This window comes from Chiloscyllium punctatum, chromosome 5, assembly GCF_047496795.1.
Source record: "Chiloscyllium punctatum isolate Juve2018m chromosome 5, sChiPun1.3, whole genome shotgun sequence".
Classification (NCBI taxonomy): Eukaryota; Metazoa; Chordata; class Chondrichthyes; order Orectolobiformes; family Hemiscylliidae; genus Chiloscyllium; species Chiloscyllium punctatum.
Genome location: NC_092743.1, coordinates 129,646,664 through 129,665,906, shown reverse-complemented (window position 1 = coordinate 129,665,906; position 19,243 = coordinate 129,646,664). Strand labels below are relative to the sequence as shown.

At 40.3% G+C, this 19,243-nt stretch overlaps 1 protein-coding gene across 1 annotated transcript in view; it reads left to right on the top strand.

The window, feature by feature from the left end:
* zc2hc1a (zinc finger, C2HC-type containing 1A) overlaps positions 1 to 19,243 on the top strand; it is a 48,721-nt gene that overhangs the window by 13,899 nt on the left and 15,579 nt on the right. Inside the window, exons 4-5 of the mRNA XM_072571337.1 lie at positions 6,585 to 6,726; positions 17,892 to 18,034. Coding sequence (XP_072427438.1) covers positions 6,585 to 6,726; positions 17,892 to 18,034 — 285 coding nt within the window. The remainder of the gene's footprint in view (positions 1 to 6,584; positions 6,727 to 17,891; positions 18,035 to 19,243) is intronic.

Here is a 19,243-nt window from a genome sequence, read left to right as displayed (position 1 = left end):
TATGATAGGATGATAATTATGTGACTGAAACAAGTAATTAAGACTTGAAATCCTACCATGGAAATTTGAGAATCTGAATTCAATTAAGAAAAAAAATCACAATTTATTAAGTCTAGTCCCTCAATCATTTATTGTCTTATTACTTCAGTAAAAAACATCGTGATAAACCTTAAAACGTAAAATTATTTTCATGTTGGCATCTAATGAAGATCTTTGTACTGTGAAATCAGGATATGCATCTCATTTGCATTGTTTATATTTACAAATATTGTGAAATAATTCTGAAACTGATTAAAGTGTATGCTGTTATAACTCAATTTAAGCAATTTATAAACATAAACAAAAAACAGAAAGAACTGCAGACGCTGGAAACCATAAACAAAAAAAAAGAAATTGCTGGAAAAACTCAGCAGGTCTGCCAGCATCTGTGGAGTAAAGTCAGAGTTAGCATTTTGGGTCTCGTGATCTTCTTCAGAACCTGCAAGACCTGCTAAGTTTTTTTCAGCAATTTCTGTTTTTTTTATTTGACAGAATTTGTAGCAGGAAGATGGTTTAGTTCCTGTGTTTCAACAATGCATCTTTGATATTGCATTACTGCATTATGTCTTGAGTCTGAAGAACAAAGAAAGTTATTAGATTTCAAAATTAAAATTTGTTGTTTGTTGTGTATGTGACACCAAGGAAGTCACAATTGGGATAAAGAGGAAACTATGATTGAAAGTAACCGCGTGTAATCTTTGACATCATGTGGTTGAGCACAAGGAACAAACATCCTTTGGCTTAATTGATAACACAATCTCAAGTTACAATCCTAATTGATGTGAAAACCATGGTTCAGTTTGACGACAGGAACCCATCAACTATGAATAGGAGAATTACCATTCTCCTGTTTTAGTAGGTGGTAGCATTGGATATGCCATTTTAGCCACACATCCCCCACCTCCAATCATTAACACCCCCCTACACCTCAATTTTTAAGTTTTTCATCATGCTGACTTAAAGTCTTGGCTGTCTGGTTGAATCTGCAGGAATTGATTAATTAGATTGAACTTGTATGATTAAACAACTTGACTTGGAGATGCCGGTGTTGAACTGGGGTGTACAAAGTTAAAAATCACACAACACCAGATTATAATCCAACAGGCTTAATTGGAAGCACTAGCTTTCAGAGCGCTGCTCCTTCATCTGCACAACCGCAAAACCACCTGATGAAGGAGGGGCGCTCCAAAATCTAGTGCTTCCAATTAAACCTGTTGGATTATAACCTGGTGTTGTGTGATTTTTAACTTTAAACAACTTGACATTTGTGAAATTTGCAGCTGTGAAGTTATGTTGTTACATATACAGGTCTTCTTGGAATTCTGTTTTAATAACTGCTTCTGCATTATTTAGGTTTCACAATGTGAACATTCTAAAAGTATAGTTAATCTTACTGTTCATTTCTAGCTGTGAGGTTTCACTGGTATGCTTGGGTAGGACTAAGCCTGAAATACAACTGTTTAAATATTTTCATGTCTTAGTCTGCATGAGCAGGTTTACTAACGAAGTTCAGCATTTTGTGTGTATGAATAACCTTGTAATAAATATTCATTTAGTTTTTGAGACCTTGCAACAGAGTGGATAGGAACTTATTAAAATTGAAGAGGAGAGGAAGAAATCTTTACTAATTTGACAGGTTATTTATTCTTGGTGGGGTTTTGGTTGAAATGGTGGTTTGCCGGGCAGTTGAAGTTCTATGGGAGTGATGAAAATTTATGTCAAAGGCATATTCACCAGACACTCCCCAACCACCAAGTTACAGACCACCTGACAGAGCTGAAGCTCAAACCCAAACCCAAGGCTACCTGACGGCATCCCACCTGAGAGGTTGCCATACCTTCCAGGACCTGCTGGGATGGAGCCGCCCCTCCTGGCCAACAGGATATCAGCCACTTCCCAGCTCAGCACCCTCTTTCACTGACTCATGTGACATCAGCACTTCAAAGCTCGGCAGTCAGTAAATACTTGGGACCAAGTACTGGTTTGGTGAATTAAGGACTCCTGAAGAGTTGAATTGAATCAAGCCTGGGAGTACTTAAGAGGTATACATGTATATGAGTTGTCAAAGACTTTGATTAAGAATCTGCTGAGGAATGAGACAGAGGGAAGCAATTATTCCATATATGAGCACTTTCATTAAATGAAACTGAAAGTCGAAGAACAGAAAGGATTGATCGCGCATAACAAAATATAGAATTTAAAATTTTACTTGGGCAACATTTGGAATGGTGAAAAACAAAGTGTCTGGCAAACCTTATCAATAACTTTAATTATTAATAACCCAAGTGTTTAAATTTGATCTGTTGTTAGACAGTGGAAAATCCAATATAACCCTTTCGTATTCATGCCTGCAGATAACGCTAGTCTAAAAGGTCTTTCCAGAGAATTTCTCTGGTCATAGATCTATGTAGTTGTACTGTCTTTGAAAGTATATCTAAGTTACTTAAACTTTAACGACCAAATAATCATTTAGTTTATTTTTATTAATTTACTTACTGTCTGTATTCTTCTTTCACCCCATCAGTCATATTTTAACACTCGAACTAGCACAGTTTATGTACTCCTGACCACAGTTGCCTTCTTCCCCTGCTTATAAGCTTACAGTTTTTCATTTGTTACACATTTACAGTTGACTCTGATGTCAATTCACTCCATCTGGTTGTCATCTGTTGCTGCCTCCATGGCTTGCTACTTTGATCTCTAAAAGCTTGCTCACTTTCTGAGTTCTGCAGTCAGTTTAGAGCCTATTATTTGGTCTATCTGGATCCACTAGGAGAAAGTGAGGACTGCAGATGCTGGAGATCAGAGCTTAAAAATGTGTTGCTGGAAAAGCGCAGCAGGTCAGGCAGCATCCAAGGAGCAGGAGAATCGACGTTTCGGGCATAAGCCCTTTTTCAGGAATGAGGAGGGTGTGCCAAGCAGGCTAAGTTAAAAGGTAGGGAGGAGGGACTTGGGGGAGGGGCGTTGGGAATGCGATAGGTGGAAGGAGGTTAAGGTGAGGTTGATAGGCCGGAGAGGGGGTGGGGACGGAGAGGTCAGGAAGAAGATTGCTGGTCAAGAAGGCGGTGCTGAGTCTGAGGGCTGGGACTGAGAAAAGGTGGGGGGAGGGGAAATGAGGAAGCTGGAGAAATCCGCATTCATCCCCTGTGGCTGCAGGGTTCCTAGGCGGAAGATGAGTCGTTCTTCCTCCAGGCGTCGTGTTGCCATAGTCTGGCAATGGAGGAGGCCAAAGACCTGCATGTCCTCGGCGGAGTGGGAGGGGGAGTTAAAGTGTTCAGCCACGGGGCGGTTGGGTTGGTTGGTGCAGGTGTCCCAGAGGTGTTCTCTGAAACGTTCTGCAAGTAGGCAGCCTGTCTCCCCAATGTAGAGGAGGCCACATCGGGTGCAGCGGATGCAGTAAATGATGTGTGTGGAGGTGCAGGTGAATTTCTGATGGATATTGAAGGATCCCTTGGGGCCTTGGAGGGAAGTGAGGGGGGAGGTGTGGGCGCAAGTTTTGCATTTCTTGCGGTTGCAGGGGAAGGTGCCGGGAGTGGAGGTTGGGTTCGTGGAGGGTGTGGATCTGACAAGGGAGTCGCAGAGGGAGTGGTCTTTCCGGAACGCTGATAGGGGTGGGGAGGGAAATATATCCTTGGTGGTCGGGTCTGTTTGGAGGTGGCAGAAATGACGAAGGATGATCTGATGTATCTGGAGGTTGGTGGGGTGGTAGGTGAGGACTGGTGGGGTTCTGTCCTGGTGGCGATTGGAGGGGCAGGGTTCAAGGGCGGAGGAGCGGGAAGTGGAGGAGATGTGGTGGAGAGCATCATCAACCACGTCTGAGGGGAAATTGCGGTCTTTGAAGAAGGAGGCCATCTGGGTTGTTCGGTATTGGAATTGGTCCTCCTGGGAGCAGATGTGGCGAAGGAATTGGGAATATGGGATGGCGTTTTTACAGGGGGCAGAGTGGGAAGAGGTGTAATCTAGGTAGATGTGGGAGTCAGTCGGTTTATAGTATACATCCGTGTTGAGTCGGTTGTCCAAGATGGAGATGGAGAGGTCTAAGAAGGGGAGGGAGGAGTCTGAGACGGTCCAGGTAAATTTGAGGTCGGGGTGGAAGGTGTTAATAAAGTGGATGAACTGTTCAACCTCCTCGTGGGAGCACGAGGTAGCGCCGATACAGTCATCAATGTAGCGGAGGAAAAGGTGGGGGGGGTGCCAGTGTAGCTTCGGAAGATGGACTGTTCCACATATCCAATGAAGAGGCAGGCATAGCTGGGGCCCATGCGGGTCGGCGATGGTCTTCCTGGCGATCGTGGAGGCGGTTGTCTGGGCGGCGATCGCGGAGGCTGCATGGTCAGTGGGGGCGGAAGTGACATCATGGTTCGCGGCGGCGGTTGCTGCAGCGGCTGCGTGGTTAATGGCGCCTGAGCACTTCCGGAGGCCAATCAACTGACTGAACTGGTCCTCACTCTTAACAACTTCTCCTTTCAATCCTCCCATTTCCTCCAAACCAAAGGAGTAGCTATGGGCACCCACATGGTGTTAGCAAAATATTATATTAATAATCTAAATGCAACTAATATTTATTCTTAAAGTTTTGCACAATAATGTTTGTGCATTTTTGTGTCACTTGAGAGTCACAATGCTAATAGGAATATGATGTCCAACCATAGGCTTTTGGTCGATATTGATACTTTTGAAGTAAAACTTCAATGAATGTATTAAAGTACTTGAGGAATTTGTGGATAAATGTAATTGTGAGATTTGGATTTTAAAAAGATTTATTGACAACTTCGAAGACATTAGAAATGTGAGTGACCAAGTCTTTTTTTTTAATTCATTCATGGGATGTGGGCATCGCTGGCTGGCAGCATTTATTGCCCATCTGTAGTTGCCCTTGAGAAGATGGTGGTGAGGTGCCTTCTTGATCCACTGCAGTCCATGTGCTGTGGGTTGACCCACAATGCCATTAAGGCGGGATTTCCAGGGGTTTGATCCAACAACAGTAAGGGACGGCAGTATATTTCTAAGTCAGATGGTAACTAGCTTGGAGAAGAACTTACAAGTGATGGTGTTCCTATGTATCTACTGCCCTTGTCCTTCAAGATGAAAGTGGTCATGGTGTAGAAAAATGCTATTTAAGGATCTTTGGTGAATTTGTACAGTGCATTGCTGCTACTGAGTGTTGATGGTGGCTGGAGTGGATGTTTGTGAATGTGGTGCCAATCAAGTGGACTGTGCTGGATAGTGTCAAGGTTCTTGAATGTTGTTGGACCTGCACCCACCCAGGTAAGTGGTGAGTATTCCATTCATTCCAGGCTTGTCAATGATCAACAGGCTTTGGGAAGTCAGGAGGTGAGTTACTTGCCACAGTATTCCATGCCTCTGATCTGTTCTTGTATGGCAAATCTAGTTGAGTTTCTGGTCAGTGGTAATCCCAAAGATTTTGATAGAGTTGGATTCAGTGGTGGTAACACCATTAAAGGTAGTTAGATTACTTGTTATTCGGGATGGCCATTGCTGGCATTTGTGTGGCGCAAATGTTACTTGCCACCTGTCAGCCCAAACCTGGTGCATTTGCACATGGGCTGCTTCAGTACCTGAAAAGTCATGAACAGTGCTGCATGTCGAGCAGTTATTGGTAAGCATCCCCACTTCTGACTTTATGATGGGAAGGCTAATGAAGCAGCTGAAGATGGTTGAGTCTGGGACACTAACCCAAGGAATTCCTGCAGAGATGGCCTGAAGCTGAGATTACTGACCACCAACAATCACAACCATTTTCCTGTCTGCTAGGTTTGACTCCAAACAGTAGAGAGTTTTCTCCTGGTACCCATTTATCACAGTTTTGCCAGGGCTGCTTGACACCACACTTGGTTGAATGTAGCCTTACGGGCAGGAGCTGAGTATCCCTGGCGGAATCCAAACTGGGTATCAGCAAGCGGGTTATTACTGAGCAGGTGCTGCTTGATAGCTTTGTTGATGACACCTTCCATCCCTTTACTGATGACTGAGAGCAACTGGCTGGGTTGGATTTGTCCAACGTCTTTTGTAAAGGATACTCTCAGGCAATTTAACCCATTGTTGGGCAGATGCCAATGTTGCAATTGTACTGGAAGTGCTTGGCTAAGGGAGCAGCAGATTTTGGAGCACAAGTCTTCAGTAATGTTGCTGGGATGTTGTCACATCCTTTACGCTATCCAATGTCTCCAACTGTTTCTTGACATCATGTGGAGTGAATTGAATTGGCTGAAAACTGTATCTGGATGCTCGGGACCACTGGAGGAGGTCAAGATGGATCATCTACTTGGCACAGGCTGAAGATTGCTGCGAATGCTTCATCCTTATCTTTTGCTGTGAGGTATTGATGATGTGGATACTTGGCAGAAAATGACAGAAAAGAGTTGATTCTTTTCAAATTGGTTCATTAACAGTCTGTGTCAATTTTCCTTCATGAATTACTGATATTTCCATTAAGACAAAACATGAAATGAGGATGATGTATGTAGGATGCATGTACATAACATATATGTTACTTTAATTGCAATTCTGTTTCAATTCTTTAGCCTGAGCCTCCCAAAAAACCCTCAACCTGGAGATTAAAACATGAAAATTTTATTGCCACCATCAGGGCAGCTAAAAAGATGAGTAAAACCATGAGAGATGGAGGTTCCCTTCCACCACCACCTCCACCTTTATATGATCCAGGTATGGCATGCACAGAATACAAGTTTTACTGTTTTAATCTCGTGGAGATTTGGTCCATCATAATTTGAAAACAAAAATCTGGATGTTTAAATGTTTCATCTGCAATTTTAGTACTAATGCTTTTAAAAAGTTTAATGAGTTGGTGGATCCAATTGATGGAATGTTAGTGCTGTTTAAATATTTTTTTCTTCATCGATCTGCCTGATTTTGTTTTATTTCTGGTTTCAAAATTTACGATATTTTGCGATTGTTCCACTGTTTTATGCACTAAGGGAAGGTTAGTTAAGCATTTGAGGGTGAAGGGGATAGACCATTGTGGCATTTAAGTGCAATCAAGACTGAGACAGATTTCTGATTATGAAGCAAAACAAGATATGGTGATAGTGCATGAAAGTGGAGTTGAGGATTATCAAATCATCCATGATCTTATTGAATGGCAGAATAGAGTTAATAGGCTGAATGGCCTATTCTGCACCCTATGCCTTAGTCATAGTGTCATAAGCACAAAAATTCAGTCAGGCTTCTCAGACAGCATCTTTCAAACTTATGACCACAACCATCTAGAGCACTAAGGCACCATGTGCTTGGAAATACCATCACCTGGTCATCTCCAAATCACTCACCATCCTGACTTTGAAATATGTCATTGTTCCTTCAGTGTCAGTTGGACAAACTCCTGGGAACTCTTTTCCTAAAGGCATTGTTCATTTATGTGCAGAATGTGGACTGCTGCAGTTCAAGAAAGCAGCTCACCACTCCCTTCTCAAGGGAAACTTAGATGAACAATAAATGCTGGTCATATTTTATGAATGAACTTTTAAAAAGCTCCAATAGTCAGATATTTTGTTCAAAATGTGTGATCTGTATTAGATACAAGCATATGAGGAAAAGTAAAATATGATATTGGTTCTACAGTGTGGTGTTTGAGCAGTCAATGTATATAAGGAAGCTGTTATGTTGGTTAATTTCAAATTGAACTTAAAATTCCATTTGAACATTGCTATGCTCAATGTGATTTTAAAGTCAACAACTTGCAATTACTAACAGCTGCAATTAATTGATAAATATAGACCAGCTCTATACAATTGTTCTAGCAATTTAGTTTTCTAAATTAAAGATTACAGTTTAGTCAGTGATTCTGGCAACATCGTTCAGCTGTGTAACTAGCCAGTGTGTTCAAGAGGACGCAATAGAATTAAGCAACTTTCTTCAAACCATAAGCAATGCACAGATTACCTAAATGTGAGCTGCAATCAACAATCACTTTGGTTAGGAAATTTGATAACAAATAACTAGAACAGAACTTAATTCAATACAGGTAACTGCATATAGATTCAGTAAGGATTAAAAGGAAATTTTATGATGCAATGCCACAAGTCCCACCCTTTCCAGAGGTGTGTCATAACACAGTTGAACAGGCTGATTGAAAATATCCATTATAGGGATTATAAAGTTTAAACTATAGTTCATGATGCTGACACTAGATTTATGCATTGCAGCTTTAAGTATAAAGGGAATCTTTCTGCTTTGCTTTACAGTTTCACTACTGCCCCATTCCCAAATGCCCTGAGCTATTCCTTATGCATATTAGTTTGTTTCATGTGGCATTTAATGTTCCACGCTCCTGAATGTAAGTTGGATTGGTTCAAGTCCTTTATAAAAAGGTCAACGACTTGGTCCCTCCACAATTGTAGTTGCCAGATGTATCAGCAGTATTGTAATTTCCATGGTCCTGTAAAGAAGGAACATAGAGGGTGCCAGTCATCAACTGTTAGTCCTTTTTATTCTTTGTGTACCCATACACATTGATCTGTGTCCAGTGTTTCCACAGGCCTTTTCCTTCCATACACACAGAGTCGATGGTCATCACAACTTTATTAAGTCCTTGCCAGTGAAGTGCTAAGCCTGGTTTTGTAAGGAGGACCTGATTATTCCTTGATCCTCTTCAATCGAAATTTTAAATTTGCAAGTTCAATTAAAAATGGCATGCACACACAAGTAAGTCTGTTTGTTCCAAACAGACAGAAAAGAATTTGAAATAGAAACATAAAGAACTGTGGATGCTGTAAAGCAGTAACAAAAACAGAAATTGCTAGAAAAGCTCAGCATGTCTGGCAGCATCTATGCAGAGAAATCAAAGTTAACATTTTGGGTCCGGTTACACAACCTTAATATTGACTCTCTCCTACTCAACTTTGTTAAACTTCTGTTTCAATTATTTCCCATCTACCTCCCTCTTTTCCTATACCCTTGATATAGTTGCACAATATACCTTTAGGATCTCCCCTATCCCAGCCCATTGACATGGGTCTTCTGTAGGTTGCATTGTTCTGTACCTTATTTATCTCTTTTGTTCTCCACTCTTTGTCCAGTCAACTATGGCATACTTATCTTCCTTCCCTTTTCTTGATTTCCTCAATTCTAACTCCAACTGGCTTCCCTTTTCCTCCTGCTGCTCTCACTTCACCTGCCAGGCCAATAGCCACGCTACTTTTGTTTTTTGGCCTTATGTGTGGAGCCTTTCATCCACTGTTCTGTCTCATCAACAGGGTTGTACAATCCCGATTCACCCTAGAGATTCCTGGCCTAGAGGGCAGCACAGTGGCTCAGTGGATAGCACAGCTGCCTCAGAGCACCAGGGACCTGGGTTTGATTCCAGACTTGGGTGACTGTGTGGAGTTTGTACATTCACCCTGTCTGTGCGGGTTTCTTCCAGCTAGTCTGGATTCCTCCCGCAGTCCAAAGATGCACATACTTAAAATTTCGCCGTTGTGTCTATGGATGTTCAGGCTAAATGGGTTAGCCCAGGTAATTGTGGGGTTATGGAGACAGGGTCGGGTCTGGGTCGGATGTGCTTTGGAAAGTCAGTACAGACTTGATTGGCCGAATAGTCTTTTTCCGCACTGAGGAGATACTATGATTCCACTACCACCTAACAAAAGCATATTGAAAAGCAATGTTCTTTCATAACCTAAACTCTCATTTTTATCACAGCTTCTTCTGGTTATTGCTTCTTTTAGCTTACACCAATTTATTCCAGTTTTGTCCACAAACACACACATTCACTTTTACTATTCACCACATCTGAACACAAACAGACTAGACATCAACATTGACTCACATCAACTCGCATACAAGTTTTACTACTTTTGTCTTTTCACCAGCGTTCTGGACTATTGTGGTATTTCCAGTGTAATTTTTACCAATCTTTTCCCTGACTCCTGAACCAAGTTTATTTTGCCACTAATTCTATTATTAGTTTGGCATTGTTCTGGACTCATTTTCTCAGTCCCAAGAAAATGTTAATTAGAACCATCACCTTATCTCCCTTAATAAAAGCAAAATACTGCCAGATGTTGAAAATCTGAAATGAAAACAAAACACTGGAGAAGCTTATCAGGTCTGGCAGCATTTGAGTCCTTAACTGAGTTCCAAGTAAGTGAGTTAATATTCTGGATTCAAAATGTTAAATCTGCTTGTCTCTTCATAGGTACTTGTAGAGAGAGAAGGAGAACTTCTTCAAGGTCGGCACCCTTGGAAGAGGCTTCACAGTAAGGTTGAAATCAACTAGGAGAAAGCGAGGACTGCAGATGCTGGAGATCAGAGTCGAGGGTGTATGCTGGACAAGCACAGCAGGTCAGGCAGCATCCGAGGAGCAGAATAATCGATGATTCAGGCATAAGCCATTCATTAGGATTCCTGATGAAGGGCTTATGCCTGAAACATCGATTCTCCTGCTCCTTGAAAGCTGCCTGACCTGCTGTACTTTTCCAGCACCACACTCTCGACTCTCTGTAAGTACTGCCAGATCTGCAAAGTTTCTCCAGCATTTTCAGTTTTTATACCTCATTATCCCTGACCTTTTACTGGCCATCCTACCAAATTACCCCTTTTTCTTCATCTTACCTCATCTTGCATATGTTTTTGTTAACAGGAATTTATTGACCTCTGGGATCCACAGTTAAAGATATCATCTGGTGACGTGTTTCCACCAACTACCACTTGGGTTTTTTCACTCGTACATTTATGGTCATATTTCTCCCCCCCAGCCCCTGCTCTATGGTGATTCTGACCTCTGTCGTCCAATATCTTGGAATCTACCAAGCTCACCCCTTGATGATTTTGGCCTATATTTTGTTCAGTGCTTCTGATATACCCTGGCAGCTCTTGGATCTGTGGTATCACTTTACCCTAACGTACTTTGATCGTTCAGCAGTCGAGTTTCCAGGTGTTGATTCTGTAATAACCACTTAAATTACCAGTCCCATTCAATTATTAAGACTAATCTAACAATTGACTGATATGATTATTTATGTTTTTGTTGCCAACCTCATATCTCCTAAATCTACTATCAAGGCCAATTTAGCAATGAAGTATAAAATTACTCCCCTGTGTCCCATTCAATCCCAATTTAACAATTGATGAACATTATACCCTAACTATTTGGAACCAAACCTGACTTAAAAAATAACAGATTTCCCCTGCATATTAATTATGAGACCAAACTTATGATTAGCTGTAATCTTGCCCTTCTTTACACTGGTTATCAAGCCCAATTTAACAACTGACATATTTAATTAGACAGTATATTTGAATGCAATTGAAAAATAGCTATAATTTCATTCAATTGCTTAATTTTCATCAAGTTCAAATTCATTATTAGTTAGCATTATTTTCCTGTGTATTATCAAGCCCATTAAAAAAAGTACATTCTGCTTGTATATTATTCAGCAAACATAATTTAAGAATTAAATGTAACCTTTCACCCCTGTGAGTCATGTCGTAAGTCCAACTTTACAATTAACTTTAAAGTATTTCTCTTCAGTCGTTTTGTGTATTGCTACTAATTCCTAATTAGTAAGTAACTTAAAACAAATAGTCTAAGGAACCTTGGTAAATTTCTGTAGTGCATGTTGTAGTTAGTACACACTGCTGCCATTGAGTATCAGTGGTGCAGGGTGTGCCATGTTTGAGGATGTAATGTCAATCAAATGAGCTTCTTTGTCTTGGATGGTATTGAACTTTTTGAGTGTTGTTGCACTCATCTGAGCAAGTGGGAGTATTCCATCACACTCATGACTTGTGCTTTGTAAATGGTGGACAGGCTTTGGAGAGTCAGGAGCTGATTGTAGCTATACTGGAACAGTTTGGTTAGCAGTGCACTAGTTCTAATGCATGTCTTCAGTACTATTGCTGGGACACTGTCAGGGCCCGTAGCCACTACAGCTGATACAACAAATGCCTGGTGGGGCCATTTCAGAGAGTTGAGAACCACATTACCATGGGTCTGGAGTACATGGGCTAGACCAGGTAATTTGGCATTTCTCTTTACTAAAATTTCAATAGAGAGATTTTATGACTGTCAACAATAGTTTATGGTCATCAAACTTTTAATTCCATATTGTTTTAGTGAATTCAAATTCAGTGTGCTTTGTCAATCTGATTCCCCAGAACATTACTTGGGTCTTTGAATTACTCTCCCAGAGGCAATACTAGTTTGCCAGCACCTCCCTCTTACTTAGCATATCCAATTCAATAATTAACTGCAGTATTATTAAGATGTGTTGGTTTTGGAGCACAGCTTAATGATTTGCTGTAAAATTATCTGTCTACGCTTTGTTTATTGACCAATGTAACATTTAACAAATCATATACTGAGTACTAATAATATTTAAAATCACACCAGTTATACCTAGTAATTGTCTCTTAAGCATTTCAAGGATCTGTTTTGTCTATTAGTTTGGTTTAAACTTTGTGCTGTAATATCACATTTGCTAAAGGTACTTTCATCGTTATTCTGCTCATCTTTTAATCCTCCCGTTGCATTGATAACTGTGTCTGGTATCTGGACTATTTCAAAATGCGGCAGTCATTGAGTCATTCACAATGTAAAGTCTCAGTTGCTCCTTAAAGATTGAAGGAAAGTACAGTTTCTTTTAAGGCATCACACCCCTGATACAACAGTGTCTCTCTGAAAACCGAACACCAGTTAGAACCAGTTCTGTGTTCTATTTCATTCTTGAGTTTGCATTCCAGTTACTAATTTTGGGCACATTTTTTGCTCTACTGCAGACAGTTAGCTTCACTAAGCTGGCACTGCCTCAGGGTTTCTCTTGGCTCCAATATTTCTCAGTTGTACCAAGAAAATATGGCTCTGGGCTTCCTTTACCCCCATTCTCAGCTAATTAGATCTCATTGACACACAGAGGTTCCATATTAAGCCCTGATTTTCTCCAACACAATAGGTGACTTTGCGCCTCCTTCCCAGCTCCTTGAGGCTTATCCCTGACTGCCTGAAAACTGGTAACATCAGAATATCTGCTCCTGGAGCTTTTATGCCCTATATCTAAATATCTGATACACCAGCTGCGTGAAAGTGTTAACCGTCTGATGTGAGTGACTCTGGCCAACAAGGAGTCACCATGTCAGACTGTCTCCCTGACTAAAGTTACCTTAAAATGATCTGGGTAACCTATCAACACAGGAGTGTTCTGCCCTGTGACTAGAAAAGAACAAATGTTTCAAGCACTGGAATGCCTTGTGCTTAACTATTACAATCTTGACAAGCCATCAGTTGCACAGCATAAATAGATGAAAAAAAAATCAGATTTTAGCTCACTTGGCTGGACAGCCAGTTTGGAATGCAGAATTATGCCAACAGCGTGTTCAATTCCAGCATCAGCTGAGGTTACAAAAAGAGACTCCATTTGTCAACCTTTCCCCTCACCTGAGGTATGGTGACCCTCAGGTTTAAACCGCCACCAGTCATCTATCTCTCATGAGAGAGTAGCCCTTTTCACTCTGTCAAATGCTTTCATAATTTTAGCTCAGTTAATTCTCAGCCTCCTCTTTCAAGAGAAAAGAGACCTAACCTGTTCATCCTTTCCTAATGGATGTAAGCATATATTTCAAATATCATCCTTGTCAGTCTTTTATATGCTGTCCATTGTCTTTATATCCTTTTAATAGGATGACCAGAAGTATATGCAGTACTCCCAAGTGTGGTCTTATCAAGTTTCAATACAGGTTTAGCATTACCTCTATACTTTTCAGTTCTGTAGAGATTAGTCCTAGTTTTTGTTTGGCTTTTTCAAAACCTTAATAATCTGCAATGTTGGCTTGTGATTTGCATCTGTGTGTTCCAAAGTCCCATTGCCACTTTTATATTCCTACTTTTCAAGTTATATTTAATCTTGTTTTGCACATGAAAATACAGTATCACAATTGATTTGTTGAAGAAACTAAATCTTATGTTTTGGAGTAGAATTTTATCTAGTCTTGTGAAATTCACTTTCATTGCATCATATTCTTAATAATTAAATGTTTTTTTGATTGTATGATTTTTCTTGCAGATGCGTTGGTCCAGGTCATTCGAGCAGCAGCAATGATGGTCTGATTGCTGCTGCAATCGAAAGTTCTCCTGGCCTGACGTTGCTATACATTACTTCCGGGATCTTCCGATCCTGGTTTTCACAGAAATCACAACATAGTGTCCATTGGGGAGCTCCGTTGGAGTGGAATAGAGTCAGGGGAGTAAAGACACATCCCCTTTTTATTACTTGCCATATGGTAGGTTAAAAGTTTAGCCTTTGAATGTTTAGTGAATTAGTTGGTTGGGGTCAGTAGGATCTGATTAGGAGATCTGATTGGGTTGTTTGGTTGAGGGGAATTGTGGTAGTAGTTCTATTTATTTACTCACGCGACATGGACATGATTGGCTGAGCCAGTATTTATTGTCCATCCCTAGTTGCGCTTGAGAAGATAATCGTGAGCCCCCTTCTTTAAGTTGTGCTGTAGTTAGGTTAAGAGGGCTGTCATAGTTGGGTCAGATGGGTGTTCAGGTGGTATCTGTGTCGGAGGGTGGATAATTAGGGACTCATTTGTAAACCTACTAGGTACTGTCATAAATCTAACTCCAAGTTGGAGAGATTTGCAGATGTCTCGGTGAATAAGAAAATTGCCATTAAATGTTGAGGCAACCCAGGTTAATTCACGCAAGGCCTACAAGTGGAATTTCCAGTGGGTCGCAATAGTCACCTTGAGGTCTCGAACGTTCCAGAGCCTCGAAGATTTGGCCCATGACTATTCTAGCAGTAGCAATTCTGATAAAATTCTGACTTGAAATATTAAATTTGTTTCTCTTGAAGCAATTTCTCTCAGAACTTCTGTGTATTCTCAGTATTTTCTGTTTCTATTAAATTAATGTGTTCAAGAAAATTTTCTTTTTCAATATGTAAATGTGCCTACTGGAGAAAAGCTTGACCTTCTCTTGGGAAATAAGGCAGGCAAGTGACTGAATGTTAGTAGAGGAGCTTTTGGGACCAGTGATCATAATTTTATTAGTTTTACAATAGTTCTGGAAAAGGTTAGGTTTAGTGTAAAAGTTAAAGTTCTTAGCTGGAGTAAGGTCAATTTTGACAGTATGAGACAGGAACTTTCAAAAGTTGATTGGGGTGGAATATTCACAACTAAAGAGATGACTGGAAGTGGGAAGCTTTCAAAAGTGAGATATCTAGAGTTCAGAGCTAGTACATTCCAGTTAGACTGTAGGGTAAGGCTGGTAGGAGTAGGGAACAGTGGCTGATAGAGATATTGAGGCTTTGGCCAAGAATAAGAAAGAATCATATATTAGACATATACAACTGGGATCAAATGAATTTCTTTAATATAAAGAGTTTAGGGACATTTTTAAGAGGGAAATCAGGAGGACAAAGAGGTGATAGCCTTGGCAGATAAGGTTAAGGATAATCCAAAGAGATTCTATAAATACCTTAAGAACAAAAGAGCAACGAGAGAGAAAATCAGGTCCCATAAAGGTCAATGAGGTCGTCTATATTTTGAACCTCAGGTAATGAGAGAGATACTAAATGAATATTTCACATCATTTTTCACTGTGGAGAAAGAAATGGAAGCTAAAGAACCTGGGCAAATGTTGACGTTTCAAAAACAGTTCACAATGCAGAAGTGCTAGAGGTCTCAGAAAACATAAAGGTAGATAAAACTCCAGGACATAATCAAGTGTAACCCAGAATGGTGTGGGAAACAAGGGAAGAAATTCCAGGGCCCCTAGCAGTATTGCTTGCATAATCTATAACCAAGGATGACTGCCAGATAACTGGAAGGTGTCTAATGTTGTGCCTTTATTTAAGAAAGGCTGTAAGGAGGTGAATAGCAAGGGTCTTTTCCCTAGGGTGGGGGAGTTGAGGAGAAAGTTTTAAAAAGGTCATGAAGGACAGTTTTTTTCACACAGAAAGTGAGGTTCATGTATGGAATGAACTGCCAGAGTTGGATGCAAGTATGGGTGCAACATTTGAGAGACATTTGGACAGGTACATGAATAAAAACAATTTACAAGGATATGGGCCAAACATAGCAAATGGGAGTAGTTTAGTTTAGGAAACTTGTTAGGCCTGAACAAGTTATACTGAAAGGTCTGTTTCTGTATGGTATGATTCCATAATATTTTAAGTTAACTTTTTTTAATAGAGTCACAGAGTCATTCAGGACGGAATCAAACCCTTCGGTCCAACCAGTCTATATGAAACACAATATCAAACTAAACTACTCCCACTGCCTGCTCCTGGCTCATATCTCTCCAAACCTTGTACTTGTACCCACATCCACCATTTCCTCAGGAAGTTCATTCCACATATGAACCACCTGCTGTGTAGAAAATTTGTCCCTCATATCTTTTTTAATTCTCTCTCCTCTCACCTTAAAAATCTGCCCCATAGTCTTGAAACCTTCCATCATAGGGAGAAGACAACCACCATTTACTCAAACTATACCGCTCATTATTTTACAAACTTCTATCAGGTCAACTCTCAACCTTTTACGTTCCAGTGAAAAACATCCCAACCTGTCCAACCTTTCTTTATAACTCAAACCTTCCATATCTGACTACATTTTGGTAAATCTCTTCTGAACCCTCACCAGCTTAATAATGTCCTTTCTATAACTGGGTGGCCTGAACTAGATAGAAGAGGCCTCACGAATGCATGGATATCAGCATTTTTCAGAGCATTGAATAGTGAAAGGATGTTGGGCTTGAAGGAGTCGGATTAAGATCTTTAAAATAAAGCATGTTTAGTGGAATGGATATTGATGAGGCTTTTGAAAATGGGAAAGGAGGTGATAAAGCTGAGGTATTGATGGTGGCAATTCCAAATGATAGTTATTTTATGGGAAGGGAGGTAAGTTCAACTCTTTCCTGTTCATCTATCTCTCATCCATAAGCAGGTTCTTTCTCCTTTTTTGAAACAGGTGTGGTGTGTTCCATTGAGCCCTCTATCATGAAGTCCAATTTTCAAAGTGACCCACAACAAACTGTCTTTTAAGGTTAAGTCAGAAGTTTTGTTGTTCAATGCATTCAAACACAGGGAATGATTTTACAACACATATTTGCACTCTAGCATATAGGGAAGAAAATAGAAATGAAAGAGTTTGCAATTAAGAGCAATTGTTACAAAAATGAAGTTGATAAAGGTGCTATAATATAAACTTGGCATATGCAGAGACTTGATCCACATTTTAGTCAAATGCAAGATTTTTTTCAAAACTGGGTTTTGAGGAGGCTTAGACTTAAGACATGTGTAGCTATACTTGTAGCCTGGCCATGGTGTTACCAGATCTTGCTGGGGAGGCATATTTTTTACTGCTCATCTGTGTTTGCTGTCATGGATACATTGGAAATGCTTCCTCATATCTATGCTAATGATTTGCCAGATGCTGTATTGTTTTATGTATTTCAGTACTTTTTTTCCCACAGTTTAGAGAAAAGTAAAACACTTTGCCAAACATCTCAGTTATATTTGCTGCCACTGAGATTGTTCTGTTGCAATGTTTTGTCAAGATTCTATTTCAATTGATTGTTAATTATGTTTCAACCTTTGAATTATCCTTAATAAAAGCATCACTCGCAACTGAAAATGGATAAATCTGTGCAAGCATATTTTGATGTCATATCCTCATTTTTAACTTGGAAATAATATATAAGCCTTGTTTTATTTTACTTCACTAAGCATATTAATCTTCTAATGTGGCACATACTTTTCATGCAGAATGTCCATTATATTTGATTTCATTCCAGAGATGTTAATAAAATCCCTACATTGAATAATAAGAATCTGTTATATTAATGTATTTGTCAAATTTTATTTTTTAAGATTACATCCAGTGCCCATACTGTCAGAGAAGATTTAATGAGAGTGCTGCAGACAGACACATTTCTTTCTGCAAAGAACAAGCTGCTCGCATTACCAAGCCTAAACATGCTGCGAGCAAAGGGAAACAAAGCACTCCAACTCAGGTAAAACACATAAGTGTCTTATTTACAGGTGATACTGTGCATCATAGTAGACCTTAGCAACATTGAAAACACTTTTTTGGACAGTACATATACAGGTGCCAAGCACCCATATTTTGCAGTCAGTACTCACTGTTCATTCCACTAGTAAATACTTGCCCAGAAAATTTCTGTGGGCCATTACACTGCAGTTTGCTGTTATCAGATAGTCACAGCACTATGGCATTGTCAACAGGTAACCAGGGATCTATGTGAATAAAGCAAGCAACAGCATGTTTCTTCAGCAAACCAGACTGGAGAATCCTTATTAATACATAGAGTCTGGATCACAAGTATAAATCAAAATATTTAACTCGCTGAAAGCTCATGCTAAAAGCACAATAGAGGGAAGGAAAGATCAGATTCAGAGAGGTCAGTGAGAAAAAAAATCTTCAAAAGTCCTCAGCTGTGGGAGAATGTTGTTGTGCAGTGAAGAGTGCAGGACAGCACGACAGTAGCAACATCAGGCATACCTCAGAACTGGTGAAGCTACAACACAGGACTACTTGCATGCCAAACAGCAGAAGTCACATGCATAAACAACAGTAAATGGTCCCACAACCCATGTGTCAGATGTCAGCATGCAGTCTTTCCCCATCGGTCATTAATGATGATGAACAATTAGCTAAGTGGAGGAGGAGGTTCCACAAATATCCCCTTCCTCAACAATGGGGAAGCCCAGCATATCAGTGCAGAAGTATTTGGGACCAGCTTCACTTTCAAATGCCAAGTAGATGATCTATCTCTGCATCCTTTTGAAGTTCCCAGGAACACAGATGGCAGTCTCCAGTCAACTTGATTCACTTTTTATGCTTTCAAGAAATGACTGTAGGCACTGGATACTGCTGAGGGTATGGGTCCTTTCAAAGTTCCAGCAGTACTGATGACTTGTCCTCTTGACCTGCAGAACCAGCCACACCACAGCCAAGGTATTCCAGTACATTCCTACAAGGCTGGCATCTACCCCACAATATCTCTTGAACAAAAAGGACAAATTTAACCTGGCTGGTTACTGCCCTGAGTCTGTTTGAAATCATCATCAAACTGGAAGGTATAATTGACAGTGGTATCATGAGACTAACCAGCTCACTGATTTTCAATTTGAATTTGGCCAGGACAACTGATCTCCAATTGTGACCTCATTACAGACTTGGCCCAAGCATAACAAAAAGG